Source organism: Triturus cristatus, chromosome 4_2, assembly GCF_964204655.1.
Source record: "Triturus cristatus chromosome 4_2, aTriCri1.1, whole genome shotgun sequence".
Classification (NCBI taxonomy): domain Eukaryota; kingdom Metazoa; phylum Chordata; class Amphibia; order Caudata; family Salamandridae; genus Triturus; species Triturus cristatus.
Genome location: NC_140586.1, coordinates 249756552 through 249773639, shown reverse-complemented (window position 1 = coordinate 249773639; position 17088 = coordinate 249756552). Strand labels below are relative to the sequence as shown.

The 17088-nt window shown below is 39.5% G+C and overlaps 1 protein-coding gene across 2 annotated transcripts in view; it reads left to right on the top strand.

Annotated features, from left to right (window-relative positions):
* Positions 1-17088, top strand: part of GUCY2C (guanylate cyclase 2C) — a 489600-nt gene that overhangs the window by 449257 nt on the left and 23255 nt on the right. For both annotated transcript variants that reach the window (XM_085601431.1, XM_085601430.1), the window contains one exon: positions 14970-15046. In XM_085601431.1, the coding sequence (XP_085457557.1) occupies positions 14970-15046 (77 nt within the window). The remainder of the gene's footprint in view (positions 1-14969; positions 15047-17088) is intronic.

Genomic DNA, 17088 nt, shown 5'->3' with positions numbered 1-17088 from the left:
ACTCTGAACTTTTGCCTCTGATGAAAGTGCGAGAATGCACTGAAACGCGTAAGGCACAACAAATGGACAGAATGAACGGAGCTGTAACCTTGTTCGGTTTGGAAAAATAAAGGTGATACCTACCAACTGGAGGAGTGCGTCTTGAATGCAGGGGCATTTTTGGGTGAGATTAATATGCGGCGAGTCCAGCCGTACAAGTTCGCACCGCCCTGGAAGCAATGCAAGGGCTCGTCGGACCTGAATAATCAGGTTCCAAAAGGACGGCGCAGATGGTTCCATGTACTGTAGGAACAAGTTTACAGCCCTGTGGCCCACTGGAGGGCTGTTAAATAGTCCATGGAAATTGTTTCAGAGACACACAACCACTGGAGGTTTTAATTTGGCAGAAATATGACTACAGTTCCCAGCGTGCCTTGGAAGAGATATAAAAAAACGGCACACCTGAGGCCGATAACAATGAGAGAAGCACGAAGGGAAGCTGTGGGAGCCTGAAGCTGGTGCACTCTGAACTTTTGCCTCTGATGAAAGTGCGAGAATGCACTGAAACGCGTAAGGCACAACAAATGGACAGAATGAACGGAGCTGTAACCTTGTTCGGTTTGGAAAAATAAAGGTGATACCTACCAACTGGAGGAGTGCGTCTTGAATGCAGGGGCATTTTTGGGTGATATATATATATATATATATATATATATTCACTTAAAAAACCATAGGTTTCACACATGTTATAGTTAGCTGGACATTTCACTCGTAAAAAACCACTGAAATTCCCCCGTTATTGTTAGTTCAGATAACTATAACTTGCGCGCCCGCAATCCACTGCGCATGACGTCACATATTACATCACTCATGACATGGTCAGTGGCATCACTCATGACATCACTGATGACATCATCCTTGTGATAGAGTGGCGGTCGCGCGAGTTATAGTTATCTGAACTAACTATAACGGGGGAATTTCAATGGCTTTTTACGAGTGAAATGTCCAGCTAACTATAACATGTGTGAAACCTATGGTTTTTTAAGTGAATTTGCAAGGTTTTTTAAATGCTAATTCCTAACTATAACGTTTGTGAAACCTATGGTTTTCTAAGTGAATTTGTAAGGTTTTTTAAATGCTAAGTTATGTATATATTATTATATTTTTTATATATTTATTTTACAATAAACTACCTATGTATATAGTTATAGATTGACTGTATCATGTAATATGGAATGGCTCGTTTAAAATATTTTAAATTTTTTTAAGGTTTTTCACCGTGCGCGCACCCCGCGATTTTTTGAAAAAAAAATACAATGTTTTTTTCATCCTTCGAGGTCCTTCAGGGACCCCCTGACAAAGGCTAGGGGGTCAGGAACTCTCTACCCTGCCCCCTTTTCACGTTTTCCACCTTTCTTTTTCACTGTCAAACACAAAACACACAAAATGGCGGCCGACACTTCCTGATTTCGACCTATTCGAATGTTGACTGACATGTAACCACCAATCAGAATTACGGTCGCGCACGTTAGGGTGCGCGCATCGTGCGCGCACGGTGCGCGCTTATAGATATTTATGTACATTTAACTGCAATTTTCTCAGGAACTACTGAACAGATTGACACCATATATGCAAAAGGCACATGCCTGACCTGAGGACTACCTCTTTGCCAAATTTCAAGTAATTCTGTTCAGCCGTTCGGGCTGTACCTTCGACTAAAGGTCCTATGGGAAAGTGCATGGGGAAAACGCGTTTTGGGACCCCCCTTTTTTCTCAGCCCCCGCTTGACGAATCACCCAGAGACTTTCAGGGTAGGAGCTGAGCGGAGCGCCCCATTAGTTTTGAAAAATTCGCGAGGATTCGTCAACCGGCGCCAAAGTTATTCAAAATAGAATTTTCAGAATCTCGGTCCTAACTATAACTATCTACTGGCGACCGCCAGTAGATAATATACATATATATATTCACTGAAAAAAACATAGGTTTTAGGGGTGTTATAGTTAGCTGGACATTTCACTCATACAAAACCACGGAAATTCCTCCAATATAGTTAGTTGTACTAACTACATCTCGCGCGCCCGCAATCCACTGCTGATGATGTCACATATTACATCATTCATGACATGATCAGTGACATCACTGATGACATCTCAAATGACATCACTGATGACATCATCCAGTGAATGTGGTTTGGTTTGTTATTTAAATATGTGTTATATATATAGCAATTCGCATTGAAGAATGAGTGGATATATAAATATAAATATCTGGATGGAGGATTTAGTAGCAGTGTGATTGACTGTTTACTTGACTAATTTACAGTGTCTCACTAAATATATTGGATAGTGACTAAACTGTGTGAATATCTGTATCACTTTGTCAGTTGTTGTGTAAACTGCTTCTCCAGTTGGTTACTAGCTATGTGAAAGTCTATATTAGTTATTGATTAGTTAACTGAGTATTTGTATGGGAGAGTGAAAGTGTGTGTGGTTTGGTGGGGGGTGTGTAACTGCCCAAAGATGCGTGAATAGTTGATTCAGTAGGTATCTGAAGTAAAAACTACTTGTTATAACAGTTGTTTGGGTAAGTGAATATCTTTATGGGTGTGGTGATGAGCAAATATGTGTCTCAATGGTACATGTCCAACAAACTAGAAAAATAAAAGCCAGTGTATGTGTCAGTTGCTGTATATAAATAAGTATACCTAAGACTCAGTGATTGTATGAGTGACTGTATGGATAACTGTATACTTGTAATAGTGATTTTATAACACACTAAGTATGAGTTGCTATCTATGTGAATCGATGAAGTGGTGTTTGTATAAGTGTGTAGCTAAGTAAATGTAAGTATGATCCATTGTTTGCATAAGTGAGTAGGGTGACTTGCATAAGTGATTAGGATGTGTGCTGGTGTGTAATGTCGATGTAGGTGTATAAGTATATTTGATAGTGTTCTATTGATCTTTGACAACATGTATGAGTGAATCTATAGGTAAGTGATTAGCTGTGTGTATAGATCTAGGAATCACTGAGTGGGTGTTTAGAAACTTGTATTGGAGTGTCAATGGATTCAAATATGGCACTCTGTGTTCTACAGTGAGTGAGGAAAGGTTATACTAGTGTATGATGAGGTGTATCCGATTGTCACGTGGATGATGTCATCAGTGATGTCATCAGTGATGTCATTTGAGATGTCATCAGTGATGTCATTGACCATGTCATGAATGATGTAATATATGGCATCCTCAGCAGTGGATTGCGGGCGCGCGAGATGTAGTTAGTACAACTCACTATATTGGAGGAATTTCAATGGTTTTGTACGAGTTAAATGTCCAGCTAACTATAACACCCCTAAAACCTATGGTTTTTTCAGTGAATTTCTGAGGTTTTTTAAATGCTAATTCCTAACTATATCAGGCCTGAAACCTATGGTTTTTTCAGTGAATTTCAAAGGTTGTCTAAATGACAATTTTTAATGTATTCATTGTTAAACTGATTTTTTTTATATTGATTTACTACATTTTTTAAACTATTTATTGTTAGATATTTTATTTTTTTAATTACATTATAATTACATTATACATTACAATACAAAATATACTTTCTCAGAATGAATTACTTTAGTTTAAATACTTTGCAAATAGGCAATAGAATTTGAAGTACAGTAGTTACAGTTGTTGCAATGGGCAACACAATTTCAAACAATGCAACACTGAGCTCAATGTGAATTTGTAGTCAAATGCAATTTTTAACTTTATAGATTACTTTTCTAACCACAGGACAGGATCCTAGATTCATTCCTTGGACATCTCCTGTAAACAGTTGAGTAAAAGCGTTTTGGTTACAGTAGTGATTTTTAAGGAATATTATTGTATTTTAAAAGTTGACACTTCGTAGTTTTTTCACATAGAATCACCAATGTTATCCTATGGCAGAAAATTCACTTAGCAGGTAAGTAGCGTAATCGTTAGTTTTTCTTACTCATTGGTTGATCCTGGATCCAGCACTGGTGCATCTCCTGTAAACAGCTGAAAGAATGTGTTTAAGTCATGCAGACGATTTTTGGGAATATTTTGAGTTTCTGAAAATAGACACTTAGAAACATTTCTGCTGAAAACCACACAATGGATTCCTATGGAAGGAAATACAAGTTACTGGTAAGTACGCTTAAATTACTTTTCAGGGTCAGTGCTGGGCTAAAAGATGCAGCACAGGGTTCTCTCCTGATAACAGGTGAGTAAATCGGAATTCGTAGTTCGGCTGATTTTAAAGGAATATTTGTACGTTTCAAAAATCGATAGACACTTTTCTGCTGAAAACCACACAATGGATTCCTATGGAAGGAAATACAAGTTACTGGTAAGTACGCTTAGAATTACTTTTCAGGGTCAGTGCTGGGCTAAAAGATGCAGCACTGGGTTCTCTCCTGAAAATAGGTGAGTAAATCGGAATTCGTAGTTCGGCTGATTTTAGAGGAATATTTGTACGTTTCAAAAATCGACAGTCACTTTTCTGCTGAAAACCACACAATGGATTCCTATATAAGGAAACACAAGTTACTGGTAAGTACGCTTAGAATTACTCTTCAGGGTCAGTGCTGGGCTAAAAGATGCAGCACTGGGTTCTCTCCTGATAACAGGTGAGTAAATCGGAATTCGTAGATCGGCTGATTTTCAAGGAATATTTGTACGTTTCAATAAATCGACACAGACACTTTTCTGCTGAAAACCACACAATGGATTCCTATGGAAGGAAATACAAGTTACTGGTAAGTACGCTTAAAATTACTTTTCAGGGTCAGTGCTGGGCTAAAAGATGCAGCACTGGATTCTCTCCTGATAACAGATGAGCAAATTGGAATTCGTAGTTCGACTGATTTTAGAGGAATATTTGTACGTTTCAAAAATTGGCACTTAGACACTTTTCTGCTGAAAACAACACAATGGATTCCTATGGAAGGAAATACAAGTTACTGGTAAGTACGCTTAGAATTACTTTTCCGGGTCAGTGCTGGGCTAAAAGATGCAGCACTGGGTTCTCTCCTGATAACAGGTGAGTAAATCGGAATTCGTAGTTCGGCTGATTTTAGAGGAATATTTGTACGTTTCAAAAATTGACACTTTAGAAACTTTTCTGCTGAAAACCACACAATGGATTCCTATGGAAGGAAATACAAGTTACTGGTAAGTACGCTTAAATTACTTTTCAGGGTCAGTGCTGGGCTCAAAGTTGCAGCACTGGTTTCTCTCCTGATAACAGGTGAGTAAATCGGAATTCATAGTTCGGCTGATTTTAGAGGAATATTTGTATGTTTCAAAAATCAACAGACACTTTTCTGCTGAAAACCACACAATGGATTCCTATGGAAGGAAATACAAGTTACTGGTAAGTACGCTTAGAATTACTTTTCAGGGTCAGTGCTGGGCTAAATGATGCAGCACTGGGTTCTCTCCTGATAACAGGTGAGTAAATCAGAATACGTAGTTCGGCTGAATTTAGAGGAATATTTGTACGATGGTGAAGGAAGGGGGCGGGGCCTGAGGTGATGCCGAGTGATGTCACTGACCATGTCATGAGTGATGTAATATCTGACGTCATCAGCAGTGGATTGCGGGCGCGCGAGTTATAGTTAGCTGAACTAACTATAACGGGGGAATTTCAATGGTTTTGTACGAGTGAAATGTCCAGCTAACTATAACATGTGTGAAACCTATGGTTTTTTCAGTGAATTTGCAAGGTTTTTTAAATGCTAATTCCTAACTATAACGTGTGTAAAACCTATGGTTTTTTCAGTGAATATATATATATATATATATATATATATATATATATATATATATATATATTCACTGAAAAAACCATAGGTTTCACACATGTTATAGTTAGCGGAAATTTTACTGATAAAAAACCAATGAAATTGCCCCGTTATAGTTAGTGCTGGCAACTATAACTCACGCGACCGCAATCCTCTGCTGATGCTAATACTGTATTTAGACACTTATTTGCCCATGTCTTCTTCCATACATTTTTAGCTATACATATATTACAAATATTTTTTTTTCATAAAGACACATATGTCATCAGCAGAAGATTGCGGTCGCGTGAGTTATAGTTGCCAGCACTAACTATAACGGGGCAATTTCATTGGTTTTTTATCAGTAAAATTTCCGCTAACTATAACATGTGTGAAACCTATGGTTTTTTCAGTGAATTTGCAAGGTTTTTTAAATGCTAATTCCTAACTATAACGTGTGTGAAACCTATGGTTTTTTCAGTGAATTTGTACGGTTTTTTAAATGCTAAGTGACTTTACGCCATTCGTGGCGTGCGCGCCCACTTAACGCAGTTCGTTCCGTGCGCGCACGGTGCGCTTCGCGCACCGTGCGCGCACAGTGAGCACGCGGTGCGCTTCGCGCACCGCGCACCCACTTTACGCAGTTAGTGCCGTGCCCACGTTACGCTAGATGGGCCATGTACGCACGATGCGCTTCAAGCAACGTGCGCACATGGAGGACATATTATGCGCTTCCTTGTGATAGGTAATCTGTTGAAATTTTTTGGGAAATTTCTGTGCTCTGATAAGCCATGCACAAATGGTGGCCTTCGGCCACCATTTGCACAAGGGGTGGAGAAAGTGTGGATAGTGTTTTTTTTATTTTTATTTTTTTACCGTACGCTTACGGTAAGCGTACGGTAAGCGTACCCCGCGAAATTGCCGAAAAAAAAATAATGCCGTTTTTGCTCTTGGGGGATGTTTGGGGACTCCCTCAACATGACTATGTGAGAGGGAGTTGTCAAAACATCCCCGTAACATGTTTTTGGCCATCATGTTTGATACATAACACTCAGTGCGGTAGACAAAATGGCGGACGCCGCTTCCTGGTTTCTGCCGATTCGAATGTTTACTAAGATCTAAGAGCCAATCAGAATCGCGCTCGCGCACGCCACCGTACGCTTACCGTAAGCGTACCGTAAGCGTACCGTAAGCGGGCTCAGATATATATATTGATTTAAAGGCTATTTTCTCAGAATCTACTGAACAGATTTACACCAAACCTACAAAAGGCACTTCCTTGACCTAGGGACTACCTCTCTGCCAAATTTCTAGTAATTCTGTTCAGCCGTTCGGGCTGTAGCTCGTTCTAAAGGTCCTATGGAAAAATGCATGGGAAAAACGCGTTTTGGGACCCCCCTTTTATCTCAGCCCCCGCTTGACGAATCCCCCCGAGACTTTCAGGGTAGGAGCGGAGCGTAGCGCCCCACCTATTTTGAGAAATTCGCGAGGATTCGTCGACCGGCGCCAAAGTTATTCAAAATAGAATGTTGAGGTTTTCCTATGGAAACGTGGTCCTAACTATAACTACCTACTGGCGACCGCCAGTAGGTAATACATACATACATATATATATACATATATATATATATATATATATATATATATATATATATATATATATATATATATATATATATATATATATAGTACCTACTGGCGGTTGCCAGTAGGTAGTCATAGTTAGGACCTAATATCCATAGGAAATCCGCAATATTCTATTTGGAATAACTTTGGCGCCGGTTGACGAATCTTTGTGAAATTTTCAAAACTGGTGGGGTGCTCCGGTCCGCTCCTATCCTGAAAGTCTCGGGGTGATTCGTCAAGCGGGGGCCGAGAAAAAAGGGGGCTCCCCAAAACGTGTTTTCCCCATGCAATTTTCCATAGGAACCTTTAATCGCAGCTACAGCCCGAACTGCTGAACGGAATTACACCAAATTTGGGAAAGAGGTAGCCCTTGGTTCACACTCGTGCCTTTTGGTTAAATGGTGTAAATCCGTTCAGTAGTTCCTGAGAAAATCAATAGTAAAATCACATATATATCTGGGCGGAGCCTAACCACACATCTCATCGTGAGATCTGATTGGCTGTCAGCATTTCATCCAAGAAGTGTTGGCAGCCATCTTGGGACCAATATACATGATAGCACCACATTAAAAAGCATTGCAGTTAATAGAAGGTTTTAAGACTTTAGTTACATTATAAATCATGTGTTGATGGTACCATACTTATTTCAGGACTTGTGGTGTGTTCTAAGGTGATTTTACCATGTGAAAAAGCCTTCTGCTGGGATATCATTAATCATGTTTGAGAGGAAACTATTTTCTCATGCTTTTCCCACAAATTTTAGGAAGGTGATCTATAAGCTAAACTGAGAGCATATTTTCTGTAAATTCACATTATCTTTCTCAGTCATGTGAGAATGAAGTCTGACATTCTCAGTAAAACATGTACAACCAACAAGGGCAGAGACTGTCACTTGATTCCTTTGTGTTCTACTGCAGCTTTCCAGAGTGTTCTAAAGAACAACTAGAGTGCTAACAGTCCTACTTATGATAAACGTATTGCACACCTGAAGCCATCTTGATTGGAATAAAGTGGTAACTCTTAAAACATTTAGTCTAAAAAAAAAAATGAGGCGGTTCATTTTGCCATAGAAAGTGTGATTAGTGCTGCAGAAAGAAAAATTAGGGCACATTTGGAGTGACTTCTCAAATCCTCTTCTATTTCATTTAAAAAGTCTGACATGCAGACTAAAACATGCACTTTCAATACCAGCAGCAGACTTCCCTGGTGAGCAGTAGCTTTACTACAGTGATCTAAGGAGCAACTAGAGCGCTAACATTCTGAATTTATGGCAAATGTGTGACACATCTGAATGCCTTTGATGGAATCAAAGTAAAAAACTGAAAGTATTTCCTACTGAGGAGACTGCAGTAAATGAGGAAATTAGGAAACTTCATAACAAATAAGTCTCCCAAGATGGCCACCAGAGACAAACGAGCCCAAATGTAGCACAAATATCACCCAGATGTAGCCCAAGTATAGCCCAATGACAGAATGTCCCAGAGTGTTCTTAAGAACAACTACAGCGCTAACAGTCCTACCTATGACAAACGTATTGCACACCTGAAGCCATCTTGATTGGAATAAAGTGGTAACTCTTAAAAGATTTAATTTAAAAAGGAACAAAATGAGGGGGTTCATTTTGCCATAGAAATTATGATTAGTGCTGCAGAAAGAAAAATGAGGGCACATTTTGAGTGACTTCTCAAATCCTCTTCTATTTCATAAAAAAATTCTGACATGCAGACTGAAACATACACGTTCAATATCAGCAGCAGCATTTCCTACTGAGGAGACTGCAGTAAATGAGGAAATTAGGAAACTTCATAACAAATAAATCTCCCAAGATGGCCACCAGAGACAAAAGAGCCCAAATGCAGCACAAATATCACCCAGATGTAGCCCACATGTAGCCCAATGACAGAAGTGTGCAAAACCGTCCCCAACGTTGTATATAGGCCCCAGGGGATGGGGTCCCCGGGGAGAATAGAAATTAGTGATAGGTGCTAATTTATTTTTTTTACGTCCAAATTAGGAGTTGCGTCGAACACGTATATGACGTCACGCGCAAGCGTCGCGTAAAGTAATACGTATGGAGTCGCGTACCGGTTGCATAGCAATCGCGCAAGAAAATACGCACCCATCGCACATCCTACGCGGATCCTACACAACAATCCTAAAATGGCGGCTAGGTTCCGTGCAGCGATCGAGAAAGGTACGCTTTGGGTGCGCGACTCCCCAAAAAATTTAAAAAAAAAAACAATAAAGAAAATAATATAAATATATTAAAAAATATATATAAATAAAAAAAAATTAGAGTTTCAACATTTGAAAAAATACATCCATTTATATTAAAAATATATAATGTAATTTAAACAATAAAGTATGTAAAAATAAATAGTTTAAAAAATGGAGAAAATCAGTATAAAAAAATAAATATAACTATTATTACATTTAAAAATTGTCATTTAAGAAATATTTGAAATTCACTGAAAAAACCATAGGTTTCAGACATGTTATAGTTAGCAATTAACATTTAAAAAACCTTTGAAATTCACTGAAAAAACCATAGTTTCAGACATGTTATAGTTAGGAATTAGCATTTAAAAAACCTTTGAAATTCACTGGAAAAACCATAGGTTTCAGACATGTTATAGTTTGGAATTAGCATTTAAAAAACCTTAGAAATTCACTGAAAAAACCATAGGTTTCAGACATGTTACAGTTAGGAATTAGCATTTAAAAAACCTTAGAAATTCACTGAAAAAACCATAGGTTTCAGGGGTGTTATAGTTAGCTGGACATTTCACTCGTACAAAACCATTGAAATTCCTCCGTTATAGTTAGTTCTACTAACTATAACCTCCGTTATAGTTAGTGCTACTAACTATAACTCGCATGCCCGCAATCAACTGCTGATGATGTCACATATTAAATCATTCATGACATGGTCAGTGATATCACATTTGACATCACTGATGACATCTCAAATGACATCACTGATGACATCACTGATTACATCATCTAGTAGATGTAATAAGTGACGTCATCAGCAGTGGATTGCGGGCGTGCGAGTTATAGTTAATAGAACTAACTATAACGGAGGAATTTCAATGGCTTTGTACGAGTGAAATGTCCAGCTAACTATAACACCCCTGAAACCTATGGTTTTTTCAGTGAAAATATATATATATATATATATATATGAGTCCAACAAATTGTCCCTTCCAGGAGGAGCACTGAATAGCTGGTGCCGGCGGCGGGGTAAGGACAACCTCGCAAATGTATCAAAAAGCAAGCTTTGATCAAACAAAGACGCCGCACTCTTCCTGAGTCTTTGAAGTTAGAGTTTTATTTTCTCTTCACCTACGCGTTTCGAACTATGGCAGTTATTGGTCACGGTAGTATACATGAGTTCCTTTTCACTTTCAATATTTATACCAATTCACCACTATTACCCGCAATGAGGCATTATGGGTATGGTAGTTTGTTATACAAAAAAGGTATAAAATACATTTAGGATTTGCATCGAGTCTGAGTGATTATGTGGGCACTGATGTCATGATATAATTAAGGGTCCAAAATTGCATATCACTATGTTCAATGCATTAGGTTGACACTTAGTAACACTTCAAGTAAGTGTCTAAGTTTTGCGTTTAGTCGCAATTTATATACACGAATCCTACGTTTGATCAAAGCTTGCTTTTTGATATATATATATATATATATATATATATATATCAGACCCCCCAGGATTTTGCGATTTTGCGATTTGCAAAAAAATCGCGAAATCGGCACTTTTGTAAAAATGCCGCGATTTTTACAAAAGTGCCCGCGAAATCCTGGCATCCTGGCGGCATCCCACCCCAATCCAGCAGCAGGCAGCAGATCACGCGCCTCTCTTCCTCTTCTATTGTTCTATTGGGCCAGTGGCTCTTGCCACGGGTCCAATAGCCCAATAGAAGGGGGTTAGGGGGGGGTCCTCACAGCAGGCAGTGCTGACGACTCGATGACGACGCGACTCACCTGGTCTGGAGCGGCGCTGCTGGTCTGGATCGTCATTGTATCGTTGTCTGGCTGGTGGTGGATCGTCGGATCGTCGTCGTCGTCGTCTCGGGAGGCCTAGAGGCCCAGGTAAGCTGCTGTGAGCTGGGAGGCGTCTCTCGCCCTTAACATTTGCTTCCACAGGCAATAGTGGGAATCCATATCGCCTGAGTTCTTTTCAGCAGCGGTAGCAAAGTGAAGGATCGACCCGTGCTGGCCGCCGCAGCAGAAGGGCTATAGATTGTATATACGTTGCACTCTGATTCAGGGCCGGCTTTAGGGTGCTGGCTTCCTGGGGGCGCCGTCAATGAAAGTTTATTAAGCTTTTGAAGCACCTGCCGCAGCGTTTCTTTCCGCGGGCAATGACCAGGCCTCACATAAATGTCAAGATAACTCCTGTGATTAATTATCTTCCTGGATAGAGATCAGCATTTTGTGTAGTTCAGGGTTTGACTTGGGTGAAGTTAGTGCAGAGGGTTAATGTGCCTGCTGCAAAGAACGTGTACCAAGTAGATTACAGAATGCGTAGGATGTAAACAGATCAGCAGGTTACTGCTTTCAAAAGAGACATCCTTTTGTTACTTGCAATTTATAACTTAAAGTCCTAATATAGAACAGCGAGCTATTACCTTTCATCCCAGAACTGCATACACACCGCAAAGTATACATTATTAGAACATTGATTAATGTTGCAAAAAGAGTTAATTTGGCTATTATTAAAGAAAACTCCCAACTCTACTGTTTCTTTCTCGACTCTGCGTTTGTGCTTCTCCGCACCAAGCACTCTTAAACAATACTGCCTACGAGTATGGATGACATGTGACTCCTACACTTTTAGTCCTTTGGCTTATGTAACATTTCCTATACACTGATTTACACACGTATGATTGATTGTCTCTGTGTGATGTAAAGTGCTCGGACACCCTACACTGGTATGAGTGGCGCTATATAACTAATTCTATGCATCTGAGAGAGTGTGGTTATGGTGACTTGGTCACTGTTAAAGGGTGCTAGTGAAATAATCTTACACATTTTATGATTTTATAATATATAATTCCACTTATATCTCTCTCTTTTTTTTCATTTTTATCCCTTATGCCCACACAGGGAGGGCAGGTAGGATAATGTTAGCCTCGGTGTCTTAAATAGAATTCAGATTCTCATGGCACTTTATTTGGAAAATCGCCATTTTATTACAAGACGGAGATTATCATGCATGCTGGTAGCCCCGCATTCTTTTAGAGCATAATTTAACAATGGAATTGGGCCCTTCAGCAGATGGTTCGTTGTCTCTTTCTACAGGTTTACGCATCCACAGATTGTAGGCTATCGCAAAATAACTATTCACTAACTTCCTAAAACGCTGCACGAAAATGTAACCTTGACTTAAATTTCAACTTTCTCCTATTTAATTTATTTTGAATGGCTCTCTCCTTCCCTTCTACATGCCTCCTGTGTATATAGACTACTCTGTTGAATGCCTGCCTGTCTGCTTTATTCTCTTTTTTCTTTAAAACCATATTCCTGCTACCTAACAATATCTATTAATTTGTATACACCATTTGTTAAGAAACTGGAAGAGATGCATGGAATGGTTTCTTTGAGAGCATAAAACGAATCCCAATATAAGCAATGAATGGACTAACCGATACATTTTGGATCTGGAGTAGCTTGGTACTTGCCGCAAAGCACTTAAATGCCTGGTATGGGGCAGTAAGCGCTGTATACATGCAATTTCAATTTCAAGGAGAAAAAATAATCAGGAAAGAGAGAAGCTGCCCTAAACGGGCTGCGCCTTTTCAAAACTTAAATTCAGAGTAAACCCTCTTTGGCCATGTTTACAACTAGCAATGTACTTCCGGGTTGATGAGAAATACTGAATCCCACCACATCCCCCACTTTTTATTAGTAGAATCTCTCCAGCATTTCTCTCACATGTTCATGTAACAGATCTGGACTGCTGCTGAAATAATTTTACAGTTCTAAAATAGGTTTGGGAAAGCGCTGTGAGCTTGTTTTGAAAGTCTTTAAAAACTTGCTTAGGTTTTATACATTTCAATGTACGCAATGGTTTTAATTAATACAGTATAATAAGACTAATGGCCCTCTTGCACCCTACGCTGACTTACGACAAGCATACAGGTACCCTGGGCATTTATTCAGTAACAGGTTTATGTCCTATTTGTAGTCTTGAAGACAAACAAAGTCTCTACATTGTAAATAAACCAAATATACATAGCTTCATGGTGTTAAATAACTCAAAAAACAAAGAGATCTGTGTTTGTTGTAGGATAAACTGCCAAATAAAACGCCGCTAAATTGCCGCTAAATTCCCATATTTGTGCCGCTAAATTTCCATATTTGTGCCGCTAAATTTGCTAATCCATGCCGCTATATCCTGGGGGGTCTGATATATATATATATATATATATATATATATATATATATATATATATATATAATGTTGCGGATTTCCTATGAAAAATAGGTCCTAACTATTAATATATATATATTATTTTTCAAAAACAAACTCCCACTTTGGATGTTTGTTTTTAAAAGTTAAAAAATCTTTGGAAAGTTTGACAGCCATCTGTCATATTTGACCAAGCCATCTGTCGAACGTTTCTTACATTGACAGGAACTGCTCAAAAAATGGTTCCTATCAAAATGTAGACATGTCCAGAGGTCAGTGGATATCTCTAAATCTGGTGGGCAGAGTAAAAGCAGAGTGGCAGACGTAAAGTGCTCTGCCACCCTGTATGCCTTTTCTCCAAACCCTATAGCAGGCCCTTTGTCTAGAGTGACATAGGGAGTGAAAAACAATGGTGTGGAATGCCACCCTGAGTCATTGTCAGTAGTTAGACTATTTATAAGTATTTGTCCCATCACTTTTTGGGTGTTTGATTGCCAGTAGTGTGCCTGGAAAACTGAGACTGGCATAGACTACTACTGGCAATGTTCGTGAATTTTTAAAAGTAATAATTTTTCACCCATTCAAGGAAAGCCTCTGTACGTGCAAATTTGCTACCTTTTTGGAAAGCCGGTTACTATATATATTTAACTTCCTGATCAAAAAAATTAACCAGTTAAAACTGTGTGAAATCAAGACAATGAGAAAAACTGATAAAGACATAGCAGAACCGTCTCAAGGCCTCGAGATCCAACTATCATATGGCATTGATTTGGGGCATGCCACACCCCAATCACCCTCCTACAGGTTACATACATGATATATGGGAGACATGCTTACACATAAGACAAGGTCTACATAGGAGGTGTAACTAGGGGCTCCACCTCATGGACAAGAGTTACAATTACATACCTACTTGTAAAACACAAATGGAAAGGAGATTTCTTGAGGGTCCTCCTCCTGCTGCATGATGGAGGAGGATCCACAAGTTTAGGAGGAGGATCCCCAAGATAATTAAACCGTAAGAAGAAATCCTATAAGTTGGGACACCAGTTCATACATATGAGGGGACACTGTCAAGATTTATAACTGTGTTTATAGCATCTTCCTTTACATGTGGCAATTTATTTGCTTCCAGGGGAAAGGACTGGAGACCACTTACTGGCTCACCGGAGAGAAGGACAAGGAGTACAATCTGCCAACACCACCTTCAATGTAAGTAGAGATCAATGGTTTGCCTTGTGAATTCGGAGAGTTCCATGTTCTGCAAACATCACAGCTCAAAGTAAACTAATAATAACAATTGATTTTTTACATTTACCTTCTGGTTGTGTGCAAACCTTTTGAATATACAAATATTGACCTGGAACTATTTAGACAGCAAGATATCAACTAGTACAATATCGATCAGGTAAGTCACATGGCCCCTGAGGGGAGGGATTTACTATCTTTACTCCACATCTACTGACTTTGCTGATATTGTGCAAGTTAATATTGTTGCAGGTTGGTATTTAAAAGTCGATTTTGGGATACCTCACCCACATGGTACCTCAAAAGGATGAACCACCGAATCAGCTCCACCAACTGACTGAAGAAGTTCACATTACACACGGATCCTCCAGATGGTGCCATAACCAAACCCCTGATCTAGCTCACTAGCTTTATACGTGGACTCGCCACACACAGGTTGTGCCTTTTTGTTTTTTTAGATGAATAAGAGCTTTGACTTCACTATGTTACACAACGAGTTTTTACATTACCTATTTTTGTTCATAGAATTCAGAAATACACTGTCTTTAGGGAAAACCCACCATCAATATTTTTAATGTTTAAGTAAAATAAATGCCCAGCTCACTCTGTAGATTAGTGAAATATATTTTAAATAGGTAGATGAACACTCATAAGGCCAAAGAAAAAAAGATTGAAGAAGCCAATATGTTTAGATCTTTTTAGGTCCCAGCTAGACAGTGCATCTGCTGTCTAGAAGGGACATGTTGTGTTTAATCTGTGGGCTTCAGCCCACAGGCTTCCCATTGGCTCGCTCCATCGTCTGTCTCATATTCTTTGTCACCATTTGTCCCTGGCATTCATGGTCATGCCTCTTCTTGTGTTTAGCCCTCCCCCCAGAGCATGGACCAAGACTTGTAAACATTCACTGCTCCAGTTTTTACGACCATTTTAGGTCCTAATTTTTTCTTCCTTTTTCAGCATGCTACACAGTGCTCGTGCTTGTACCAGCTCCCTCTACTCCCACCCGCCCTCATGCCTCATTCAGAGATCACCCCCTCCCCATCACTGCTTTTCCCTTCGTTTCTGCTTCCCGTTTCCCCCACCTTCCCCCACCCATCTCTGCTTGCACCCTGGCACCTCCCAGTGCTTATGTCGTCCACATATCCCCCCCTCCCTGACCCTGTCATTGCCTTAAACCCCCATTATAGTATGTTTCGTTCTAGTTAGTGGTGGTTTTCTGCCTTTCAATGTCCTGTTAGTGTATAGCTGACATGCTAATTGGCGCATGTGTGCACGTCTGCTATTACTTGGCACACATGTAGTCTCTTTATTTTCCGATAGCGTCGGTACTATGTGTGTGTGTGTGTTTACACCATATGTAGTCATTCGGCAATGGTGTTTATAGCTGGAAAATAGTAATGGTGCTGGTTATAGTGGTGGTGATGGTGTTAATGCTGATTCTGGTAATGCTCTTGATAAATAATGATGGTGGTAATATTGATAGCTGTGCTTGCGCGTAAAGGTGGGAAGTGGGGGTGGTAATGCTTATGAAAGTAAAGAAAGTGCTGCGGTGGTAATTGTCATAGCAATGGTTTTAGTAATATAAGTGGTGGTGTTAATGGTGATGGTGGTAGTGTTGCTGGTAATGGTGGCATTGCTGCCAACAGTGACTGCTTCAATGTTTGGAATGGTGTTTTGTTTACACTACTTTTTATTGATTTTTCATTTTGTAACACAACAATACACAATTGCGTCACCGGCAAACTTGTTATCTTGAGGAATTCCAGACAAGTTCAGCTCTCATATCCTCCTTCTTCCACAGAATAGTGTTTATGATTCCTACATCCCCGCAGTCCTTAGCATTTCATCCTGTCCTCTGATTATCACTTGGCTGCCACTTCCAACTCATTCACTTAGTCTTGGGGGAAGCAGCGCATAGAGTGTCTCAGTTTCTCCCCAGCTATTTCTCGTCCGCTAACCCCAAATGTTTCATCTAAGTCCTCTATGTCTTGTGGTGATTTCCTGAG